Below are 23,802 nucleotides of genomic sequence, written 5' to 3'. Positions count from 1 at the left end.
TGTGCTTTTATATTTTAGTTAAAAGTGGCATATATTCAAGAGCATTGATGCTGTACTGTTGTTGACTAATTAGCTGTTGTCTGCTTTCTTGAAATTGACATTGTTGTGAATCTGTTTACTGTTATTATGAGAGAAAAAATACCCATATTTAAAAAAAATAAAATTGAAATTAACTGTAATCTTATTTATTGGCCTGTTAATGGAACCCTTCTTGCCCCCTTTTAAGATAAGAAAATATGTTTACGATTTTCGGGATTACGATCATTTTGCAAGATCACCAAAATACGTGGTAATTTATACAATACTTAATATAATGTAGATGATGTGGTATGTTTGTTGTCAATGGACAAATTTCCATAAGAAACCAAAGAAAGTATGTGTTAACAACCATACGTCATCGTACGACCTTCAACAATAACCCATAAAATAAAAATGTGAAAGGTTTTGCATAGATATAGAACAAAGGACTTTCTGAGCGTTTGAATCATGTCTTTAGCAGCTTAAAACACATTTGTTTGTGAACAATTGAGTGTTGACTATAAGAATGACAATAGTATTGCGGGTTTGTTTGTTTGGTGTTTTTTTTGGGGGGAGGGTGAGGGAGGGTGGGGGAGGGAGGGGGATAAGTTAGAGCGAGGTTACAGTGAAAGCTTGGAATAGTTTCCCGTAAAATTTTAAAGGTGGATTGTAAAAGAAAAATGTATCTTATATTAGCCTTGGTCACACCTTACCGGATAGCTCGAACGGACGCCTAACGGATAACTTTTTCTCAATCCGTTCATGTCCGTTGGACGTCCGTTCTTATCCGTTAGGCGTCCGTCCATATCCGTTGCATGTCCGTTAAGCGTCCGTTTTATCCGTTGACGTCCGTTCTGTCCGGTGGAAAATTTTGAGCATGTTCAAACTTTGAACGGACGTCCAACGGATAAAATGTCCGTTGAACGTCCGTTAGGCATCCGTTTTGTACGGTACTCGTCCGTTTTGTATCCGTTACGTATCCGTTATGCATCCGTTGGAGATCCGGTAGACCAATTCACCAACGGATGTCTACCGGACGCCTAACGGATAAAACGGATGTAAAACGGATATTAACGGAAGGATAACGGATAAAACGGATGACTACCGGATGTAAAATGGACAAATGCCAATTGAAATTTCTCATGGTTTATTGCCTTTAATTTTTAGATGGTTTATTGCCTTTAATTTTCAGATTATTTTGTTCATCCGTTTTATCCGTTACGCTTCCATTAGGTGTCTGTTTTATCCGGTACTCGTCCGTTGGATGTACGTTCGACGTCCATTCTGTCCGGTACGTATCCGTTTCACGTACGTTCAGTGTCCGTTGTGTGTCCGTTTGACATTCGTTACATGTTCGTTAGTACACCAACGGACTCCCAACAGATACAAATTTTGTCAACGGATAACTTTTTTTTATCCGTTAGGCGTCCGTTCGAGCTATCCGGTAAGGTGTGACCGAGGCTATAGCTATTAAGAATCACTTGCTGTAAGATTTTTCCAACATATTTTTTTTTGTCTAAGCGGTTATCAGGTATTTGTTTTTCGAAAATTCGATAAAACACTAAAAAATCACTATTTTATAATAGGGCAAGCTAGAATATGTCAGAGAATGAAGACGAGATAACCTAGAAAACACTAAAAAACCTAAGATTTCTTAGCTTTTTCATTTCAAAATAAATATTTTTGATAAAGAATTACGGGGGAGGAAGTGAACAATGTGTCCTACTTTTCTATATTTAAATATTTTTCATGAATAAAAATCAAATGTGCCTTGATTATAATTGAAAATGAGTAAATAAATATGAAAAAATACCCAACTAAAATACACTTTTATTTTAATATTGGTAATATCACTAAGCTTTTAAGTTTTGTGTGTCAAACACACCATCTCTGTAGTTATGACTCCTTACTAAGATATTTCACTTCATTCATTTTTTTTCTGCATTTTTTTATATTGTGAATTCATAGAATTATTATATTAAAATGTAGCCTTAATTTATATTTAAAAAACATAAACACGCCTGGAAAGTAAAATGCGTACTCGGCTGTCTGTAATCGACCATTTTTAGACACCCCAGGCTCCTAAAAAACAAGCCGGGGTGGGGGTTCAAAGATGCAAATTAAGTACTTATATCAATATTTTATCTTTTCGTGAACGGTTTATGAAAATGTCAATTACGAAATGTGCATATATCAAGGGGAAACTTCTTGCAAAGCATTATTATTTATTATAGTTCATTATTGTATTTAGTAGAAAAAAGAGAATTTAGTGAAAATAAAATCACTATTTTTGTAGAAAATTCACAGACCTTTGTACAGAGATTTTTGTTATGTTTAGCATGGGATCAACACAAGGGTTCATTACCGAGTAAACAAATCAAAATGTCTATCTACCTTGCACATTTCAGAAAATTCGGATCAGATAACGAAACTAGGTCCAGCAACATTTATAAGCAATTTAAGATTTTGACCCTCACAGTTTCCATTCACCACAAATATTCTCGTTACAACGAATCATTTTAAATACAAAAATACCAGTTGCAGCCTTTCGTTTATCTATTAATATATGTATACGGATGAAGTTATGAAAGGCAGCAGGGTCATCAGGGTGAGGAGTCCATGTCATCTGAAATAAATGCTAAGCATAGATTTAGAAAGCGACAGATAATCATGACATTAACTTAAACTCTCTTCTTTTCGACGTTTTTCGAACAAATTGACACATAAAATGAATTATATAGTATTGTGGAATTTTTAACTTATTTTAGATACTATATATTGTTATCTGATATTGGACGAAAGATGTTGCCCTTTTATGTTATTATGTAATACAAGTTAAGATCATTTGAAAACACATATTAAACAGCCAAATGGATGCACAAGAGCTAAAATAGGAGTCATAGATCCTGTTGGCAACACTTATCTGCCCAATTTTATTGATTTTGTAACATTTGTTTCAAATATGACCAACTTCTTATCCAAAATCACCAGCACCGTATCAGGACCCACCAGCACAATGACAGGACCCACCAGCACAGTATCAGGACATGAATAAATTGAGAAAATGCTAAATTTTAAGAAATTGCAATGTTTTTTTCACAAAATTGTTTTGTCGTGTGGGTTGCGGTATAGAAAGCGGACTCTATGAGCATTTTTGTTTTATTTTTTCAGTTCGAGATTTTCTGAAAATGAGCATTTTTGTGTTACGCTTACTGAAACAGTTTAGAGGGTCAATTTTTTAATGGTTTATATATGAACCCATAAGAAACGAAATTGAAAAATCTCAACTGTTTTCTTCCATTTTTTATGAGTGAAAACGTCAAAAATCATCATTTTCGTCTTTGTTTACATTTTTTCATTGATCACCAGCACCCGTCAGGACCGAATCACCAGCACAGTACGTTCTCTCGCAGGACAACCATACCCACCGTGTATAAAAGCAAAAACTTATTTGACTTTCACTCTATATGTTCAGAGCAAATACCAGATGTGTTTCAAATCTCTTCTTGTATTTGAGAAATCAACCTAATCACGAAATCTTGTTTGAACGATGAACCTTGAAAATTAAGCCATTGATGAAGGTCGACCTCATGTAAACACTGCAAAATGACCACGTTTCACCTGACAACCATTTCATACACCAAATATATATGACAACATTGCTTATAAAGTATCTCAGAGACGGACCTTACCACATAAGTTAGCACTGACCTATGTAGCATCAAAATAAGAATGAGATGAAATTAATTATTCAAGACGAATATTATCTACAATAACTCCAAACAACAAATATTCTTGACATATTACTACATAAATGTAATATGAAAATGAAAGGGAATCAAAGTTAACCAGTGACATGTGTTTTCATGTCTCCGAGTTAACCAACATGCAAGAAGTTAGATAACCCCTTGTAGACTGACATGTACATGTACACCTTAAAATCATTCCATATTGGAGACCTAGTAAAACTTTATAAAGGTCTATCATTACAGCAAAAATATATCTATATCCATGACACCGTTTCCGGTCAGGCTCTTATCACAGAAAAGGGAGAAGCGGGAATAGTTACCTGGCTGCTGTCTTTTTAGACGTTTTGTTGTCTTCCAAAATCGTGTCATGAAAACATGTTTCTTTTTAAATCGCCAAACAATGAAATTGAGATCCTAACAGACATATTCCAGAAAAAAAACCAACATTGTAGCATATTGCATATGTATACGCATATCTACAGTTACGAGATTATTTCATCTCCTGGAACATAATTATGGATCATATCAGTTGATGCTGTAGTCGTATTGACATCCCTATGTCCGAAATTTTGTGAAATTCGTCACGAGTATAACAAAAACCAAGTGATTTGACAAACAGCTACAATGCTGCATGAGTTGTTAACATTATTTCAAATTTAGTAAAACTCAAAAACTCGAGTTTGACCTTTGAACCATGAAAATGAGGTCAAGGTCAGATGACACCTGCCAGCTAGACATGTAAACCTTACAATCATTCCATACACCAAATATAGTAGACCTATAATTAATTTCATACAGGATAAGAAAAACACAAAAAACTTAACACTATGACCACTGAACCATGAGCATGAGGTCAAGGCCAGATGACACCTGCCAGTTGGACATGTACACCTTACAGCGACTATCCTTCCATACACCAAATACACTAGACCTATTACTTAAAGTATCTGAGATATGGACATGAACACCAAAACTTAACCTTGTTTGCTGGTCCATAAAATGAGGTCGAGTTCGTGAAAACTGTGTGACAAGCATGAGGGTCTTGCAAGGCATGCACATACCAAATATTGTTATCCTATTACTCATAATAAGAGAGAAATTAACATTACAACAAATGGTACAGTTTGTTCCTTTATTTTCAATTATTATTTAACCATGAAAATGAGTTCAAGGACAACGGACATCTGTCAGACGGAAACTTCGTAATATGAGGCATCTATAAATACAGTATGAAGTATCCAGGTGTTCCACCTTCTATAATATAAAGCTTGTAAGAAGTTAGCTAACGCTGCAGCCGCCAGAAGACTATCCCTATATCGAGCTTTCTGCAACAAAAGTATCAGGTTCGACAAAATTTGTCATTCAAGGGAAATAAATCCTACAAGGGGTCTACTAAATATCATCTTATAGTTTTTATAGACAAGACTCATAAAAATATGGTAAAAATCCTCATATAAAGGGTAATAACTCCAACAAGTTATCTGACAGTTTTGATGTACATAAAGAGTAGGTACATTTCAACATTCTGAACATTTCTACCCAAGTCAATTTACAGTACTCTATTTAGAGCAGTTTTCAAAGAAATAGATTATAGGCAGTTTTGCCCTTTGTACTATTTTTAGACATACCAACCATGTTGGTTAGTAGACAGGATCAGCAGGTAGTTATAATTAAATTAGATACCCTAATGCTGATAGTGGCCAAGTTTAGTTTAATTTGGTAAAATTTAGTTCCAGACGAGAAGATTTTTGCTAAAGTTTACAGAAGACATCAAGGATGGTATTATTTGGTCTGAATATTTGAAAATGTTCATTTAAAATCCAGACAGATCTACGCTAACGACATCAACAATCATCAATTTGTCAAACTACCAGCAATCAAATTACATGTACATTTATACAGCAATATATGATATCATCTACTTAATTTGCATTCAAATTTCCTTGTCATCTAGCTGATTCACATCATATAGGGATTAAGGAGATGTGGGATAAGCTTCAGTCAGACAGCAACTAAAGATAAATTATTATGAGGACACCATTAAAGTCCTGACAAAAGGATACTTAAATTTGCAAATAAGTGTAGGCACTTTAAAATGAAGAACTGCAATATATCAACTCCTCTTTGGAACAATAATGCACACATTGTAATCATGGTCATATTGGGCATACCTCAAATGTCCTCCATGTGTAACCTTCAGAAAGCAGGAAATATGTGCCCGACAAATCCCAATAAAAGGCACACATGACAACTCATCCCCAAAAAGGCACACATAACAACTCATCAAAATAAAAGGCACACATGACAACTCATCCCCAAAAAGGCACACATGACAACCCATCCCAAAAAAGGCACACATAACAACTCATCCCATAAAAGGCACACATGACAACTCATCCCCAAAAAGGCACACATGACAACTCATCCCCAAAAAGGCACACATAACAACTCATTCCATAAAAGGCACACATGACACCTCATCACCAAAAAGGCACACATAACAACTCATCACCAAAAAGGCACACATGACAACTCATCCCCAAAACGGCAAACATGACAACTCATCCCCAAAACAGGCACACATGACAACTCATCCCCAAAATGCACACATGACAACTCATCCCAAAAGAGGCACACATGACAACTCAACCCCAAAAAAGGCACACATGACAACTCATCCCCAAAAAGGAGCATAAGACAACTCATCCCCAAAAAGGCACACATGACAACTCATCCCCAAAAAGGAGCACATGACAACGCGTCCCTAAAAAGGCACACATGACAACTCATCACCAAAAAGGCACACATGACAACTCATCCCCAAAACGGCACACATAACAAATCATCCCAATAAAAGGCACACATGACAACTCATCCCCAAAAAGGCACACATGACAACTCATCCCCAAAAAGGCACACATAACAACTCATTCCATAAAAGGCACACATGAAACCTCATCACCAAAAAGGCACACATAACAACTCATCACCAAAAAGGCACACATGACAACTCATCCCCAAAACGGCACACATAACAACTCATCCCAATAAAAGGCACACATGACAACTCATCCCCAAAAATGCACACATGACAACTCATCCCAAAAGAGGCACACATGACAACTCATCCCAAAAGAGGCACACATGACAATTCAACCCCCAAAAAGGCACACATGACAACTCATCCCCAAAAAGGCACACATAACAACTCATTCCATAAAAGGCACACATGACACCTCATCACCAAAAAGGCACACATAACAACTCATCACCAAAAAGGCACACATGACAACTCATCCCCAAAACGGCACACATGACAACTCATCCCCAAAACAGGCACACATGACAACTCATCCCCAAAATGCACACATGACAACTCCTCCCAAAAGAGGCACACATGACAACTCAACCCCCAAAAAGGCACACATGACAACCCATCCCCAAAAAGGAGCATAAGACAACTCATCCCCAAAAAGGCACACATGACAACTCATCCCCAAAAAGGAGCACAAGACAACTCATCCCCAAAAAGGCACACATAACAACTCATCACCAAAAAGGCACACATGACAACTCATTCCCAAAACGGCACACATAACAACTCATCCCAATAAAAGGCACACATGACAACTCATCCCCAAAAATGCACACATGACAACTCATCCCCAAAACGGCACACATGACAACTCAACCCCAAAAAAGGCACACATGACAACTCATCCCCAAAAAGGAGCACAAGACAACGCGTCCCTAAAAAGGCACACATGACACTCATCCCCAATAAGGCACCCATGACAACTCATCCCCCAAAAAGCACACATAACAACAACTCGGCCCCAATAAATTGCTTTGCCTAGCGCAGCTGGATATCACCGCAGAGGTCTAAGTCTGAACAGTTGGGGTAAAAATGGGTACAATATTCGCGCTTGATACTATTAGTTATCTTGGTGTAATCAGGGGTGTACAGAATTTTACACCGTTGTTGAAAATTCATACACCCTGAGGCGCAGCCGAATGGGTGTATGAATTTTCAACAACGGTGTAAAATTTCGTACACCCCTGATTACACCAAGATAACGAATTTATTTCTAATGAACAATTCCTTTACTCATTTTGAAACCAGGATGTAAAATTGTAAAAATGGTAAAGAAAAATTTTCAGCGTAACATTTTTTCAATGTCCATGTTGTTGCACATTGTCAAATACTTTTTTACTTTAATTTTGGAAAAATTCAGAAAATTGTTGTGATTTTTTGAGTTTTCAAAAAAAATAAATAAAATAATAATAATAAATTTTTAAGTTTTTAATTTTTTCTTTTTTTTTTCTAATTTTCTTATTATTATTTTTATTTTAATTTTAATTTTTTATTTTGGCAAAATTTTATTTTTTTTTAAATTTGGGCAAAATTTCATTTTTTTTTTAAATTTTGGCAAAATTTTATTTATCCCCGGGTGAACAAGGGTGGGGTGTTATTTACACCGGGGTAGTCAACCAATCAGATTGCTGTATTTTTGCTGCATAAGAAATAAAGGTCTATATTGGGATTTGACACAGAATAACTGTAGTCAAAGAACTTAGAATTGGTTATATGATTTGAATAATGTTAACTTTTTTGCTATTGTGTAATACACTATGCTGATGAGAATTGACCCCCCCCCCCTCCTTTTTTTTTGTGCTATACACTATGCTGTTGAGAATTAACCCCCTTTCCCCAAAAATGTAAAATCCCCCACCCTTTTTTTTCCCCAAAAAAAATATTTGAAGAAATTTCCTTTTTTCATTTTTGAAATCTCAAAAAAATGTCCCTCCCCCTCCCTACCAATTTCTTTTTTACCCCCCCCCCCCCGACTTTTTTTCAAAAAAAAAACTAATTCATTCCCTCAAAATATGATCAAAATCTCAATCCAAATTTCCAACAGGAAGTAGGAATCTGAAAGAAAAGAGTCTCCAAATGTAACAACTCATCAAGTGATTTAAAGCTGCTGACCAAATAAATAAGATTCTGAGAAAAATGCATCAACAATATTTGGTGGACAAATAGACCTTTTAAAATGCAATTGTAATATACATGTAACTCCTACTACTAGAGTGTGGTGGATATAGTTATCCCTTTTTATGAAATTGTTGTCACATACCAACATTATCCTCCTTTTTTGGACAGATACATTTTAATCAAAGGAGGCTCCCCTTACTTTTGATTTATGTTTCCCCTGGCAAAAAATGGCTTCATAATTCACTTTTTTTTAACAGATGTTTAAGATGAAGAATATGTATAAGCGATGTCCAATTGTGCAAGATGATAATATTATTGGGATAAAAAAAAAATCAAAACTTCTGAAAATATGTATTTTGATTAACAAGGATATAAAATGATATCATCTACAATATCAACTCCTTCACATGCAATCTTAACATCCTGAGAACTAGAGATTTCTTTTTTGATCCATTTTTCTTTATCTTCGGGGACTTCAGATTCTAATTCCTCCCAGTCTGTCTCCATTCTGTTAGTCATTAGACCGTCATTTTCTGTAATAACAACCTCTATTATGACAACAGTATCACCTTTCACTTGTTTTTCAACTGATATATAACTGTTGGAATATTCAGAAAAGTCAAGACAATACTTCTTACCAAAACTTGTTCCCTTTATCTGACAGAATACTGATGCTAGTTTAACAGGAGAATCTTGCTCTCGTCTCTTTTGTGGTAATATGTTCAGTGCATTTATTTTGAAAGGTTTAGCGGAATGTAAGTGAATCCGTAAACAGTTTCGTAAGTGTTTAGGCAATGCAGCCAATATTGGTCTATGTGGAAGTTTTTCAACCACATCTCTAAGTGTAATGACTTTTGAATCATAACGGCTATTTGTAAGAAATACGTCTGGTAGATCTGGGCAATGCTTGCTTGTTGAGTTACTAGACATGATTCTTAGAAAAGTTAATTGTTCCTTCTCTGTCAGTATTTTACTCGGGATAACTACTTCTGTAAAGTCCTCAATACTCATGTCTAGAAAACGAATCTGATATAATATATCTCCTAATATCTCTCTGCGTCTATCTTCAACTTCCCTTTCAGCTTTACGTTTCTTAGAGTTTTGAGAATTTCTTTTTTCTAAAGGATCGCAAGTCCAAACTTCTTCCTCGATTTTAGCATCGACCCACTTCATCATTCCATTAAATATAAGAATTTCATCAGTACAGAACCCATCACATTCAAGAATCTTTTTAAGATTCTCCTTGGAAAGATTTAGGAAATCTTCACTACTGATGATATCTGTTGCGTGTTTGCACAAAAAATTGTGGGATGAACTAGCCAATTCAAATAGAGCAAAGTCAGCAGCTTGTTGTAAAATGGTGCATGCATTGTGAAGACTCAGGTTTTGACGGAGATAACTTTCACAATCATTCGTCAAACTTTCCAGCTGATATTTCTGTGAAGCATGTAGGAGAGCACCCACAGTATCTGCATTTATAAACAATTTATCAGTGTAAACATGTCTGTAAAGATAAAACACCATTATCATTTTATATTTATAACAATATTTCTGACATTTTTTGATTATTTACAGTAACCTCATTGCCTCATTGTGCTTTAAACTTGTGTTTTAGCAAACTTTAGAAAAGTAATGTATATACATATACAGGTAGGCTATATAGCTATAATAACTGTAGTAAGAGTTTGTTTAATTCATTTTGCCGAAGCATATATATCATTAACAATATTACTAACATTATATTAAATGGATATAGTGCACACAGTGAACAAATTCACTACTACTTGTGATTCACTCAACACCAGAAAAAGTGATATTTAACAGAACCAGTGGCAACCACCGGTGTGCTGCGTGTGTTGACGGTATCTAGATATTGATGTTAAACCCTGCCTAATTATCAACCTGAAATTCAAATATTCATTAAAACTTAATTTAGGAATAATTCAGTCTCACTTTAAAGAAGGCAATTCACTTTTGAATTATTTTGTAACTTGTAATGTAATGGTCCTTTATGGGTTGCTATGCAGTATAGTCTTTGTTCGTTGCTGAAAGTCATACATGTATAGTAATCTTATAGTTGTTAGAATCTATGTCATTTGGTCTCTGGTTGATAGTTATCTATATGGCAATCATCATGATCATACAACATCTTCATATGCTATAAAGATCAACCATTTGCAAAGATTGTTTTAAGGAATTTCATAATATTTAAGGTCCATATACAGAACAAGTACTAGTCATGCATAAATTCTAATTATAGTGCTTAATCTGGTACCTATAACAAAACATCTTCTGTCACCTTCAGAAGTTAATAATTTTGTTAAGTACAAGTGCCTCAAAAGCACAAAAATTCAGAAATTCTGGATAAGCACTAGATAATTAAATGGTTGTATAATTAATTAAATTTGACAAAAACTGGTTAAACATAGAAATCGATTCATACTAAATGTAGGAGAGTTCAAGTTGTCAACCTTTTTGTTAATAAATAACAAGTCATCTGAAGATGAATGCCAGCTTAAATTTACTGCATTTGGTCTCTGGTGGATAGTTATCTAATTGGCAATCATACCCAGGGATGGGGTCGATTACTTTAAAATGTAATCTATTAAATTACAATTACTTTGCTAATAAAATGTAATCAATTACATTACAATTACACATTATTTTAAATGTAATCAATTACATTAGATTACTTTTCTTTAATGTAATCATGATTACTTTGGATTACTTATGATTACATTGTATATTGGAATATCAAAGAATTTTTTTATAACTTTTTATCCTCATGAAAAAGCTAGTTTTGGTAATTTTCTTTAAAGCCTTAGGGACGATATCCAAAGTTTAATCTAGGATAAAAAACTTAATTCATATAGTTCTTTTACAGATCCCCCTACCCACCTCTTAACTTAATTTGGGAAAAATTGATTGACCAAAAACGATATATAAAATCTATGTTAATTAAACAAAACTTCCAGTAGTTTTGACCTACCCACCACTATTTGAATTAAGATTTTTATCCTTCACTGATTTTTTTATGTTAATTTACTCATCTTATTTTTAAAAAAAATTAGACAAGTACAGTGTAATATGTGTAATTTGATAACAAAGCTATAGTATAGACGCATGTCCTTTCTTTATGTAAAAGATATAACTTTGTTTTTTCTACAAATTTAATGTAACTGTCCAATTCACAAAAAAAAGGAACAAATAATGAAAATTGATTAAGTATAGCTTTATTGTCTGTGGGGACATAATTGACAAATCAATAAATGTTTTTACAGGTGTTAATCACTACTAGCACTTTTTTTAACAAACAATAGGTGAGCTTGGGTATTGAAATTTTATTGTTTTAATTGCGATATCAATAAAGTTATAAGTGGTTAATTGTCATTATTTGTTTAATTTTTTTTACTACTTGGTGTAATTAGAAAGCACATATCATAATAATAATGGAAAACAAAATTTATTCAAATTGTCAAAAAATGAAATCTGGTTTAAAATTTCATTTTGAATTAAATGGGCTCATGCATTTATGTCGACCATCAAAGTCAAATTGGAACTAAAGTTTTCTGCATTTGAATTTTAATGTAGTTTTATCAAAATATTGGGCAAACTTATATGAAATTGGAGTTAATATCAGAAGAGTTGAATCAAGGAACAAAAAATGCTTTACTTGTATCATAAGAGCTCAATCTCAAAACGAAACATTGGAAAGGTAAATTCTTTTAGTAAACTGTTAATAAAATAAAACACTTGGTAATAAAAAATTTGTTTTATAGATGATACAATTTATCACATTAAACAAAGTCCCATCATCATGATCATAGTGAATATATAAATAGTTTCATGATTTTTCATTCATGCTTTACATTTTTTTATTTTCAAATTGTCTATCAAAAACTGTTTTCTTATATATATGTTGTGTACAAGTTGTAATGTTGTACAAATTATAATTTGTACAGATTTTTTGTACAAGTTATCAGTGTTTTAGGAACTGCTTAACATTAATGGATGATGCAAGCACACAGTCTTTTGTGTCGCAGATTTCGGTCATGTTTTCACAACTTCATCATACCTTCTAATACTGGGCATTAATACAAAAAACATTATAAGACCACAAAAAGACTTTTTACGGGTACGAATATGGTATAAGAAGAAAAATAAAATAAGAATTTAAACCATTCAGGTATCCTCATTTCCAGTTTGAGGACAAGGAGACTAGCACTAAATGTGAGGTTGAAGTATATAAATTTGAATTTAAAACATTAAACTAGTTCATGTTAGAAGATAAACCTTTATCACCTGGTGCAAGTAGGTATGTGTCGAAAAACTTATAACTTGTACAAAAACCCTGTACAAATTATAATTTGTACAAACTTACATCTTGTACACAACATATATATATCATGTATATATACAAGATTTGTAATCAGTAAGTAATCTAAAAGTAATCATGATTACACCTGTTTTTTGCAATGCAATCAATTACATTTCGATTACTTGTGATTACTTGTAATCAGAAATGGCATGATTACTGATTACATAGGATTACACTGCAAAATGTAATCGATTACAGCTGATTATGATTACCCCATGCCTGATCATACCACATTTTCTTATTTTCATATTCAAGAAATATAGAATAATATCAGTTATGATTTAGTTTGTCTCCCATTGTATTAAAACCAAAAATATTGTAAGGCAAGTAATGTGTTAATAGCCCCATCCCCTTTATATTTGTTTGGGAATCCCAACCTTAAATTGTTGGACCTGCCACTGCCATGAGTGCATGATATGCCCCTCCAGGCCTCGTCTTCTAAAAAAACAAACTTCAATGTCAGAAAAATCAAAGGGAGTTTATTTTGATAGATACAAACCATTAATTAACACTGCTCAAAACACTTTTGATTTTTTTGTTAACTGAAACACCCCTTTTTTATGAATAAAATCCCATAGATCATGTAGATTGGATACAAAAAGTCCAAAATTTATAAATAAACAGCTGCGCCATGAGCGCATGATACGCTCGACGTCTGGTGTGGAAGTTTAATGCAATAATCATAAATAGTTTCCGAGAAAGTTTTTAGCAATAACCATATATTGGTTTTCAGATACGGCGGGACATGTGAACCCCCCCCCCCCCCCCATCTTTTTTTTTTTTTACAAAAAACTAAATATCCTAAAATAAAATTTTGAATCAAAACCAAAACGTATACAGATCTTTAGATTAATATAACAAAGAAGTGTGTAAAGTTTAAAGCAATAATCATAAATTGTTTTTGAGGTACGGCGTGACATGTAAAAAAAAACCCTCCCCCTTTTTTACAAAATACTCAATAACTCAAAAATAAAATTTTGAATCATCACCAAAAGGTATACAGATCTTAAGATTGATATAACAAAGAAGTGTGTCAAGCAATAACCATAAGTCATTTTGAAGATACGGCGCGACATGGAAAAAAAACCCTCCCCCTTTTTCATAAATTACTCAATAACTCAAAAATGAAATTTTGAATCATCACCAAAAAGTATACAGATCTTAAGATTAATATAACTAAGAAGTGTATAAAGTTTTAAGCAATAATCAAAAATCATTTTTGAGATACAGTGCGACATGTGAAAATAAACAGCTGCACCATGAGCGCATGATACGCCCTACGTCTTGTGTGGAAGTTTAATGCAATAATCATAAATAATTTCTGAGAAGGTTTTAAGCAATTACCATTTATTGATTTTGAGACACGGCAGGACATGTGAACCCCCCCCCCCCCCCCCCAAACCCTTTTTTTTTTTACAAATATCACTAAAATAAAATTTTGAATCAAACCAAAAAGTATACAGATCTTTAGATTAATATAACAAAGAAGTGTGTACAGTTGCAAGCAATAATCATAAATTGTTTTTGAGATACAGCGTGACATGTAAAAAAAAAAACCTCCCTTTTTTTTTTACAAATACTCAATAACTCAAAAATAAAATTTTGAGTCATCACCAAAAAGTATACAGATCTTTAGATTAATATAACAAAGAAGTGTGTAAAGTTTTAAGCAATAATCATAAATCGTTTTTGAGATACAGCACGACATGTAAAAACCCCCTCCCCCTTTTTTACAAAATACTCAATAACTCAAAAAAGAAATTTTGAATCATCACCAAAAAGTATACAGATCTTTAGATTAATATAACAAAGAAGTGTGTAAAGTTTTAAGCAATAATCATAAATCGTTTATAGATACGGCGCGATATGTAAAAAAACCCTCCCCCTTTTTTACAAAATACTCAATAACTCAAAAATGAAATTTTGAATCATCACCAAAAAGTATACAGATATTAAGATTAATATAACTAAGAAGTGTGTAAAGTTTTAAGCAATAATCAAGAATCGTTTTTGAGATACGGTGCGACATGTGAAAAAAAACACACCCCTGTTTTAGTTACAAAGTGCTGTAACTCAAAAAGTTTAAATCTTATTTTCACCAAAAAGTATACAGATCATTTGACCATCATAAAAAACTACTATATTAAGTTTCATGAAATTTAGATAAGTTGTTCTCAAGTTACAGTGCGACATGTTTACGCTGGACAGACAGACGGACAGACAGACAGACGGACACTGGACATTTGTATACCATAATACGTCCCGTCAAAATTTTGACGGGCGTATAAAAACACCCCCTGTTTTAGTTACAAAGTGCCGTAACTCAAAAAGTTTTAATTTTTTTTCACCAAAAAGTATACAGATCATTTGACAATCATAAGAAACAACTATATTAAGTTTCATGATTTTTGGATAAGTCGTTCTCAAGTGACGGTGTGAAATGTTTACGCCGGACAGACAGACAGACGGACACTGGACATTTGTATACCATAATACGTCCCGTCAAAATTTTGACGGACGTATAAGGCCGTATAACTAGAGGCTCTAAAGAGCCTGTGTCGCTCACCTTGGTCTATGTGAATATTAAACAAAGGACACAGATGGATTCAAGACAAAATTGTGGTTTGGTGATGGTGATGTGTTTGTAGATCTTACTTTACTGAACATTCTTGCTGCTTACAATTATCTCTATCTATAATGAACTTGGCCCAGTAGTTACAGTGGAAAATGTTAGTAAAATTTTACAAATTTCTTGAAAATTGTTAAAAAAAATGACTATATAAAGGGCAATAACTCCTTAGGGGTTCAATTGACCATTTTGGTCATGTTGACTTCTTTTCAGGTCTTACTTTGCTGTACATTATTGCTGTTCACAGTTTATCTCTATCTATAATAATATTCAAGATAATAACCAAAAACAGCAAAATGTCCTTAAAATTACCAATTCAGGGGCAACAACCCAACAAAGGGTTGTCCAATTGGTCTGTAAATTTCAGGGCAGATAGATCTTGACCTGATTAACAATTTTACACCGTGTCAGATTTGCTCAAAATGCTTTGGTTTTTGAGTTATAACCCAAAAACTGCATTTTACCCCTATGTTCTATTTTAGCCGTGATGGCCATCTTGGTTGGTAGACCGAGTCACCGGACACATTTTTAAATCTAAATACCACAAAGATGATTGTGGCCAAGTTTGGATTAATTTGGCCCAGTAGTTTCAGAGAAGAAGATTTCTGTAAAAGATTAATAAGATTTACGAAACATGGTTAAAAATTGACTATAAAGGGCAATAACTCCTAAAGGGGTCGGATCAACTGACCATTTCAGTCATGTTGACTTATTTGTAAATCTTAATTTGCTGAACATTATTGCTGTTTACAGTTTATCTCTATCTATAATAATGTTCAAGATAATAACCAAAAACAGCAAAATTTCCTTAAAATTACCAATTCAGGGGCAGCAACCCAACAACAGGTTGTCCGATTCATCTGAAAATTTCAGGACAGATAGATTTTGACCTGATAAACAATTTTACCCAGTCAGATTTGCTCTAAATGCTTTGGTTATTGAGTTATAAGCCAAAAGCTGCATTTTACCCCTATGTTCTATTTTTAGATGTGGCGGCCATTTTTGTTAGTTGGCTAGGTCACCGGACACATTTTTTAAACTAGATACCCCAATGGTGATTGTGGCCAAGTTTGGTTTAATTTGGCCCAGTAGTTTCAGCGGAGATGATTTTTGTAAAAGTTAACGACGCAGGACGACGGACGCAAAGTGATGGGAAATTGAATTATTGTCTGAAAACTTGAAAATTCCCCGTTCTTAATGAATAAAACCCTATAACCACTGTGTATCATCGTACAGTGGATATTGATACTAACCAAGCGGGCGTGAGCGATTTTGATCTTACACGGTAACGAAAATTCTTTTTTTGTTTTGTTCTTAAAATATCAATGTGTACTTTAATCTAAACATAATTGCTGTTTTAAGAAATGATTTGATCGTAGATTGATGATTAGAGATGTCTCATTATTCCTAAAACAAGAGGGATTACTAAAAGCATGTGCAAATACTTGTAAAAGAAGTTGGCCCTCGTCTCATCCAATATAATTCTATATTCATTGCAACTCTTTTTCTGATAGAAGGTCAATGTGTTTGTGTAATAAGTTAAAGTATAGCTGTTTCAATAATTGGCATTGAAATCTTTCATACATATGTTATTTTTCGATATTTTATCCCAAAAGAAGCGTTGTGTACAGTGTTTAGCTGACCACATAAATCCTTATGTACAGTGCATAGTTAAGTTGTTGTACACCGTACACAAAAACTTTATTTTCATACTCGTTTATTACCCAAAAAGTTTCAAGGAATGAGTAATCGCAGGTAGTTTTATGACAGGTAACTATTACTTTTGCCCTGTATTAGATTTCTTTCAGATAAAACATGTAAATATCTCAACAACTGTATCGAAATTGAAAGTTGGTGTTGACATTCACAACTATTTGCGCATGTACAAGTTAATTGTTCTTATTAGAATATCAAAGTTCTTTTATGAATAGGAAAATATCGATGCGAAAATTATTTGGGAGCCGAAATGTACATTGAATATTGATAAAGCAAAACAAAGATTTTCGTTACCGTGTAAGGTCAAAATCGATCATGCCCGCTTGGTTAGTACCTATATCCGGTGTACTGATGATACACAGTGATAACTCTTTTAAGTTATTGTCTAACATGTTGACAAGGGACAAAGGTATACCATATATATATATATAAATGAGCTTATAAAAATCACTGAATCTTACTTTAACATTTGTCTGAAGGTCTTAGCTGTGATATCAGTTATTTTAATAGTTGAACCTTTTTCTGCCAGATCTCCACAAAACATTGCTTTGAAAACTGGACTCTTTGCTACCAAAATCATTTTGTGGGCTGGGACTGGTTGTATTGACTTCTCCTTAGGGAAGGAAAAGTGAATATCTGCTAGATGTTCATCGAGGTACATATCCCCTACACATTCAGCTATTGACCTCCGACTGCTGGAGGTACTGGTGGAGGTATTAGAATCAGTCTCCATGGTGGTGTTCCTGAAAAATACAGATGAACATAAGTTGTACATGTACTGGTGGAGGCATTAGAATCAGTCTCCATGGTGGTGTTCCTGAAAAATACATATAAACATAAGTTGTACATGTACTGTTGGGGTATTAGAATCAGTCTCCATGTTGGTGTTCCTGAAAAATACAGATAAACATAAGTTGTACATGTACTGGTGGAGGTATTAGAATCAGTCTCCATGGCGGTGTTCCTGAAAAATACAGATAAACATAAGTTGTACATGTACTGTTGGGGTATTAGAATCAGTCTCCATGGTGGTGTTCCTGAAAAATACAGATAAACATAAGTTGTACATGTACTGTTGGGGTATTAGAATCAGTCTCCATGGTGGTGTTCCTGAAAAATACAGATAAACATAAGTTGTACATGTACTGTTGGGGTATTAGAATCAGTCTCCATGGTGGTGTTCCTGAAAAATACAGATAAACATAAGTTGTACATGTACTGGTGGGGTATTAGAATCAGTCTCCATGGTGGTGTTCCTGAAAAATACAGATAAACATAAGTTGTACATGTACTGGTGGAGGTATTAGAATCAGTCTCCATGGCGGTGTTCCTGAAAAATACAGATAAACATAAGTTGTACATGTACTGTTGGGGTATTAGAATCAGTCTCCATGGTGGTGTTCCTGAAAAATACAGATAAACATAAGTTGTACATGTACTGTTGGGGTATTAGAATCAGTATCCATGGCGGTGTTCCTGAAAAATACAGATAAACATTATGCGGTATGGGCTTTGTTTATTGTTGAAGGCCATACGGTGACCTATAGTTGTTAATGTATGTGTCATTTTGGTCTCTTGTGGACAGTTGTCTCATTGGCAATCATACCACATCTTCTTTTTTATATTAGTTGTACTGATGGAGGTATTAGAATCAGTCTCCATGTTGGTGACAGATAAGCATAAGTTGTACTGTTTGAGGTATTATATTAAAATCTGTAATCTGTACTTAAAAATATCAGTTGTATAGGATTTTTTTCTTTTACTTTAGCATGTTTAGAGGTGGTAAACCAGTTTGGGGGTATTTTTATAAAAGTGGGGCGTGTTGGTGAAAAAGTAAGGCGATTTGTCCTGCTTCCGCAATGATTGTTAAAACAGTTTAAAACACATTTTTGTCCCTAACAACAGCAGTCAAGGGTCTAACTTAAATAAGTTATTAGAGAAAATAACATGCATGTCGTCGCTGTTATGCAAAAACCTCGTATCTAAGGTTTTGATAATTTTACACCAGGCAGTAAAAACTGAAATCTTTTTATCGATTATTTAGAATTAAATATGTATGTTCCACTGTATGCGAAAATATCTGATCTTTTAACCAATCAATTACCAAGACGAGCAAACATGTCTGCACCTATATTGTTTTTTTCAAAGCTTTTCGTTATTTCTATGCTATATTAGCTTTGAGAACCTACAATTGACAAAACTGTACCTGTTGTAATGCCAGCTGCCGTGCCACAAGTTTTTCTTTTCAGATACGATATTTTCGCCCAACGAAATGTCTCACCAATCCGACTACACTTTTTTGTCACATGTCAGAATTCGGGTTAATGATTGGTTAGAAGATCAGATAGTTTGGCATACAGTGGAACATACTTATTTAATCCTAAATAATCGATAAAAAGATTTCCGCAAAAAATTGAGATACAAGGTTTTTGCATAACAGCGACGATGTGTTATTACAGACACTTTCATGAGTTGTCTACTCTTTTTTCCTTAATCTGTAGTAACATATTTTTGTTATGAGTTAAAAATATCATAAATATTTTATCTCTTGTGGGCACTTGGGAATTCTTGAAACTTTGCGCAGTAGCTTAATATATCATTAGCCTAATCATGCTAATAAAATGTTTTTATGAGACATTCTGTTTACATAAAATTCATTAGTCCGAGATGACGGCCCCAGCTTGTCTGGCAAAACAGCGGTTAAAATTATATTGGATAGCTACATGTATGCCAGGGGTCAAAATTAGCGCTGGTCCAGTGGTCCGGGACCAGTAGAATTTAAGTCGGACCAGTATATTTTGTCACCAGGTGGTCCGGAGGACCAGTAGAAATTTGTTGATAAAATCCTTGATTGAATCGCAATTTCGTTTTTTTTACAAAACAATTTACCTGCGAAATCAAGTTTACAGTACTGGAGGTACCAAGTATTACAATTGATTAAGTTTTTTTTATTAATATCGAGGTTGAGCGTCCTTCACAACAACACAAAATGTGGTCATTTTTGGAATGAGTCAAATTGACGGACAAAAAAATAAAAAAATAAGTGACATTCAAATTGAAGATCTTAATAAAATTAAAGTTTATGAAATTGAAAAAAAGAAACATTAATATCAAAAATCATAGGTAAAAAAACGCAAATGGTTTAATTATATAGTTAATTGCAATGTAAATAAACTCATCAACGATACTGGATTGTATTATGTATGTCATGTGAACAATTTGCAGTGACAGACCTAGATAAGAAATGTATTTTCGTAACGAGATCTTCAAATTTTAAGTTAGATTCTGTACTTGCTAGTGAACAATCAGAACAGCACTAAAAAACTACGAGAATGAAGGAGAGGAAACAAAGGAAGGGAAAATCATGAACATAAACGTAAACATCTCTCATTTATATTAGTGTTTGTCAAATGAATTTCATTTGTGCAGGACCAGTAGATTTGGAGCTGGACCAGTAGATTTTCAGTCCACTGGTCCGGCTGGCCAGTTATTACAGACTAGGAGAATAGCTCTGGTAGCATGGATGGAGGCGATTATATACGGACACATAAAAACACATCAGCTTCCATTTCTACATTTTAATCAGACAAAGATTGACGCCACAAACATAAATACAAGATACTGGCAAAAGGGGAACAACTCTCTCTTACAAACAGAAACATAATCTGACCATGCATACTGATATATAACATCCTGCCCCCAAAACAAAAATTTACTAAATTTTTACAATGGTCAATATGATTATGTGTTGAAAAAAAAAACAAATTTATAATAATTTCCAAAATTAAAAGTTCACATGAATAAAGTTAATCTCTCGACACTCTAGTAACCATTTTAAAACAAACGTATCTACGCAGTAAAACCGAAAGTCTGGCATCTCAGACTCCTCCCTCGGATTACCTTATGCACCCATTACTTTCACACAACACTTACAGTGATACACACACATTAATGGCATTTCCTACTAGACAAATACAAACTGATATCATTATAAATAGCTGAATACAAATTTGAAAGTATCATCAGAGACCTTAAACTCTTAAATTTAATAAGGTTTTATTTATGATAAATATCACACCGCTAAATGATAAACACATTCACATTAGCTTCATTTCAAAGTAAACAAATAACGTAGATCTAAATTAGCATGAAAAGTATCTGGATTCATAAAATCAACATGGTTAAAAATAGAATGTTCTCATGCGGTTCTCGTACAGAATAAATTCATCAGCTTTTCTTTAAAACAGGTCTTCTTGGAACTCTTCAAAACCATGGCGATACAGTTTAATATCACCAAAACATACTCATAGTATATATAATTAAGTTTTATAACAGTAATTGAGTCAATATAGGTTACGGCGGAATGGACACAACAGCAATACAGTCAACATTACGCAATACACATCACACGTGTAGTTCGACGGGTAAATCTGGGTCAACATCAATAAACAGTAAAAATGGCTCTTTTGATGAAATCGGAACTTTAGAACGCATGGCGATACAGTTATGACCGATACAAATTGAATAATGTCAAATGAAAATAGCATAAATATATAAACCGGATCCAAATGTTACGTAAATCAAATAATGTTGATGCAACGAGATAAATCTCACATGCTTTCTGGTTAAAAAGGAATACATGTAGACATTCATAAATAATTCACAAAGACAGTACGTACACGAGACGAGACAGTCTGTTCTTCTCTTCAAAAATGCAATTTAAATGTTGGTACTAAAATAAAAGTTCGGCTTAATTTTTAAAATCAATAAAAAGTTATCAGCATCATGGCGGAATAACAGGATCCATCAGGAACAATTGGTCAACTTTTTAAGTAAAAATATCCAAAATCCAATGAAAAATTAAACTCCAAAATATGTATAAATCATTATTCAAGATCGTTGGTTTAGGGTCCCCACCATATTACAGACTAGGGGAATAGCTCTGGTAGCATGGTCGGATGGAGGCGATTTATACGGACACATAAAAACACATCAGCTTCCATTTCTACATTTTAATCAGACAAAGATTGACGCCACAAACATAAATACAAGATACTGGCAAAAGGGGAACAACTCTCTCTTACAAACAGAAACATATACTGATATATAACACAGTACACAAAAAAGTTTAAATTCGACCCCGGTGTAAATGTATGTAATCTCTTGAGTAGCTGCAGTAACGTAACTCTTGGACCTTGTTATTTTTTACTATTTGTGGGTCTAAGGTCTGCAAATAGTCAAAAAATTACATAAGGACCTAAGAGCTATGATACCGCAGCTATCTCTTGAGCAGACTTCTTGCTCTAAATAATTATGACGTCTTGAAATGCATTTTGTTTCCCCTGTAACACCTTCCTACGACCTCACAGACAAAAAGTAAAACAGCCTTTTAAGACTTCATAATTATTTGGTATAGTCAAAGGTGGCTAAGGTTTAAGCTCTTGGAAGTTTCAGTCTTGGATAATATACACCTTATCGCTATTTGTCCGCCATTGCTGGAAATCACACAGGTTCCCGTAAAATTTTGACGTCATAAAACAAAATGTCTGACGCCACAATGGAAAAGTGATTGTTGTTGACGTCAAAAGTTCAAGCGGACGGGTCAGCCGGGAATAGCGATAAGGTGTATTGCCATTATTGGTGTCTCTGGTTAATGCAGGTGTGATATCGAAAAAGCCAATTGAATTTCGTTGTATCTTATGTATATTTGTAACTTATTCTACCGATATGAAAAGCTGATATACTGATATCACTGTTTAACCACTGAATGTTTAGCCTGGGACTGAAGGGAACACCGAGCAAAGGAAAGCGGAAACATAACGTGTTGTGGTAAAATACAGATCGGCAACCGTAACTGGAGCGACGACTATCCGGAACGATAGTTTAAGCGTTTGTGTATTATAAATGTTACTTTATAAATAGACAAAAATAAGAACTACATCTAATAACATAACAATTAAGTAAATACCTGCAATTACAAAACAATTTAGTAAATGCAAATACCTGTAATTATCAATCAATTTAGTAATGATATGTATTAACTGATTGATTCAGTGATTACAGTACAGATGTCACAGGTACATAGCCAGAAATTAGTAGTGGTTTTGCTAATTAATATTCATAATATGTAAATGAGAATTGTACCACGTGATAGTAGTTTGAACTGGACTGGCTTGATATCATTAAAATCATTGAAATCTTTAAAACACGGATATTATAAGTTGCCCGTCACAGAGTCCTTATTTACAATCACTTTGATATTTCCGTAAAGTTGTCAGGCGGTCAAAATCAAAACAATGAACGTGAATTTAGTGAATTT

General features: G+C 33.9%; 1 protein-coding gene across 2 annotated transcripts; it reads right to left on the bottom strand.

Annotated features, from left to right (window-relative positions):
• Positions 1–9,099: 9,099 nt before the first annotated feature.
• Positions 9,100–23,326, bottom strand: LOC139498571 (BTB/POZ domain-containing protein 6-like). 2 transcript variants are annotated; one of them, XM_071287014.1, is made up of 3 exons: positions 23,207–23,326; positions 17,945–18,226; positions 9,100–10,264 (listed from the first exon to the last, which is right to left on the bottom strand). In XM_071287014.1, exons 2-3 carry the CDS (start codon positions 18,214–18,216, stop codon positions 9,121–9,123), a joined length of 1,416 nt encoding a protein of 471 aa, XP_071143115.1. In that variant the 5' UTR covers positions 18,217–18,226; positions 23,207–23,326; the 3' UTR covers positions 9,100–9,120. The 2 variants fall into 2 exon arrangements, with proteins under 2 accessions (XP_071143115.1, XP_071143116.1); XM_071287015.1 differs by having other exon boundaries at positions 23,228–23,249.
• Between the last annotated feature and the right edge of the window lie 476 nt (positions 23,327–23,802).

The sequence above is a fragment of the Mytilus edulis genome, chromosome 12 (assembly GCF_963676685.1).
Source record: "Mytilus edulis chromosome 12, xbMytEdul2.2, whole genome shotgun sequence".
Classification (NCBI taxonomy): Eukaryota; Metazoa; Mollusca; class Bivalvia; order Mytilida; family Mytilidae; genus Mytilus; species Mytilus edulis.
The sequence above is the reverse complement of the archived record's forward strand: the minus strand, read 5'-3'. Positions and strand labels throughout refer to the sequence as shown.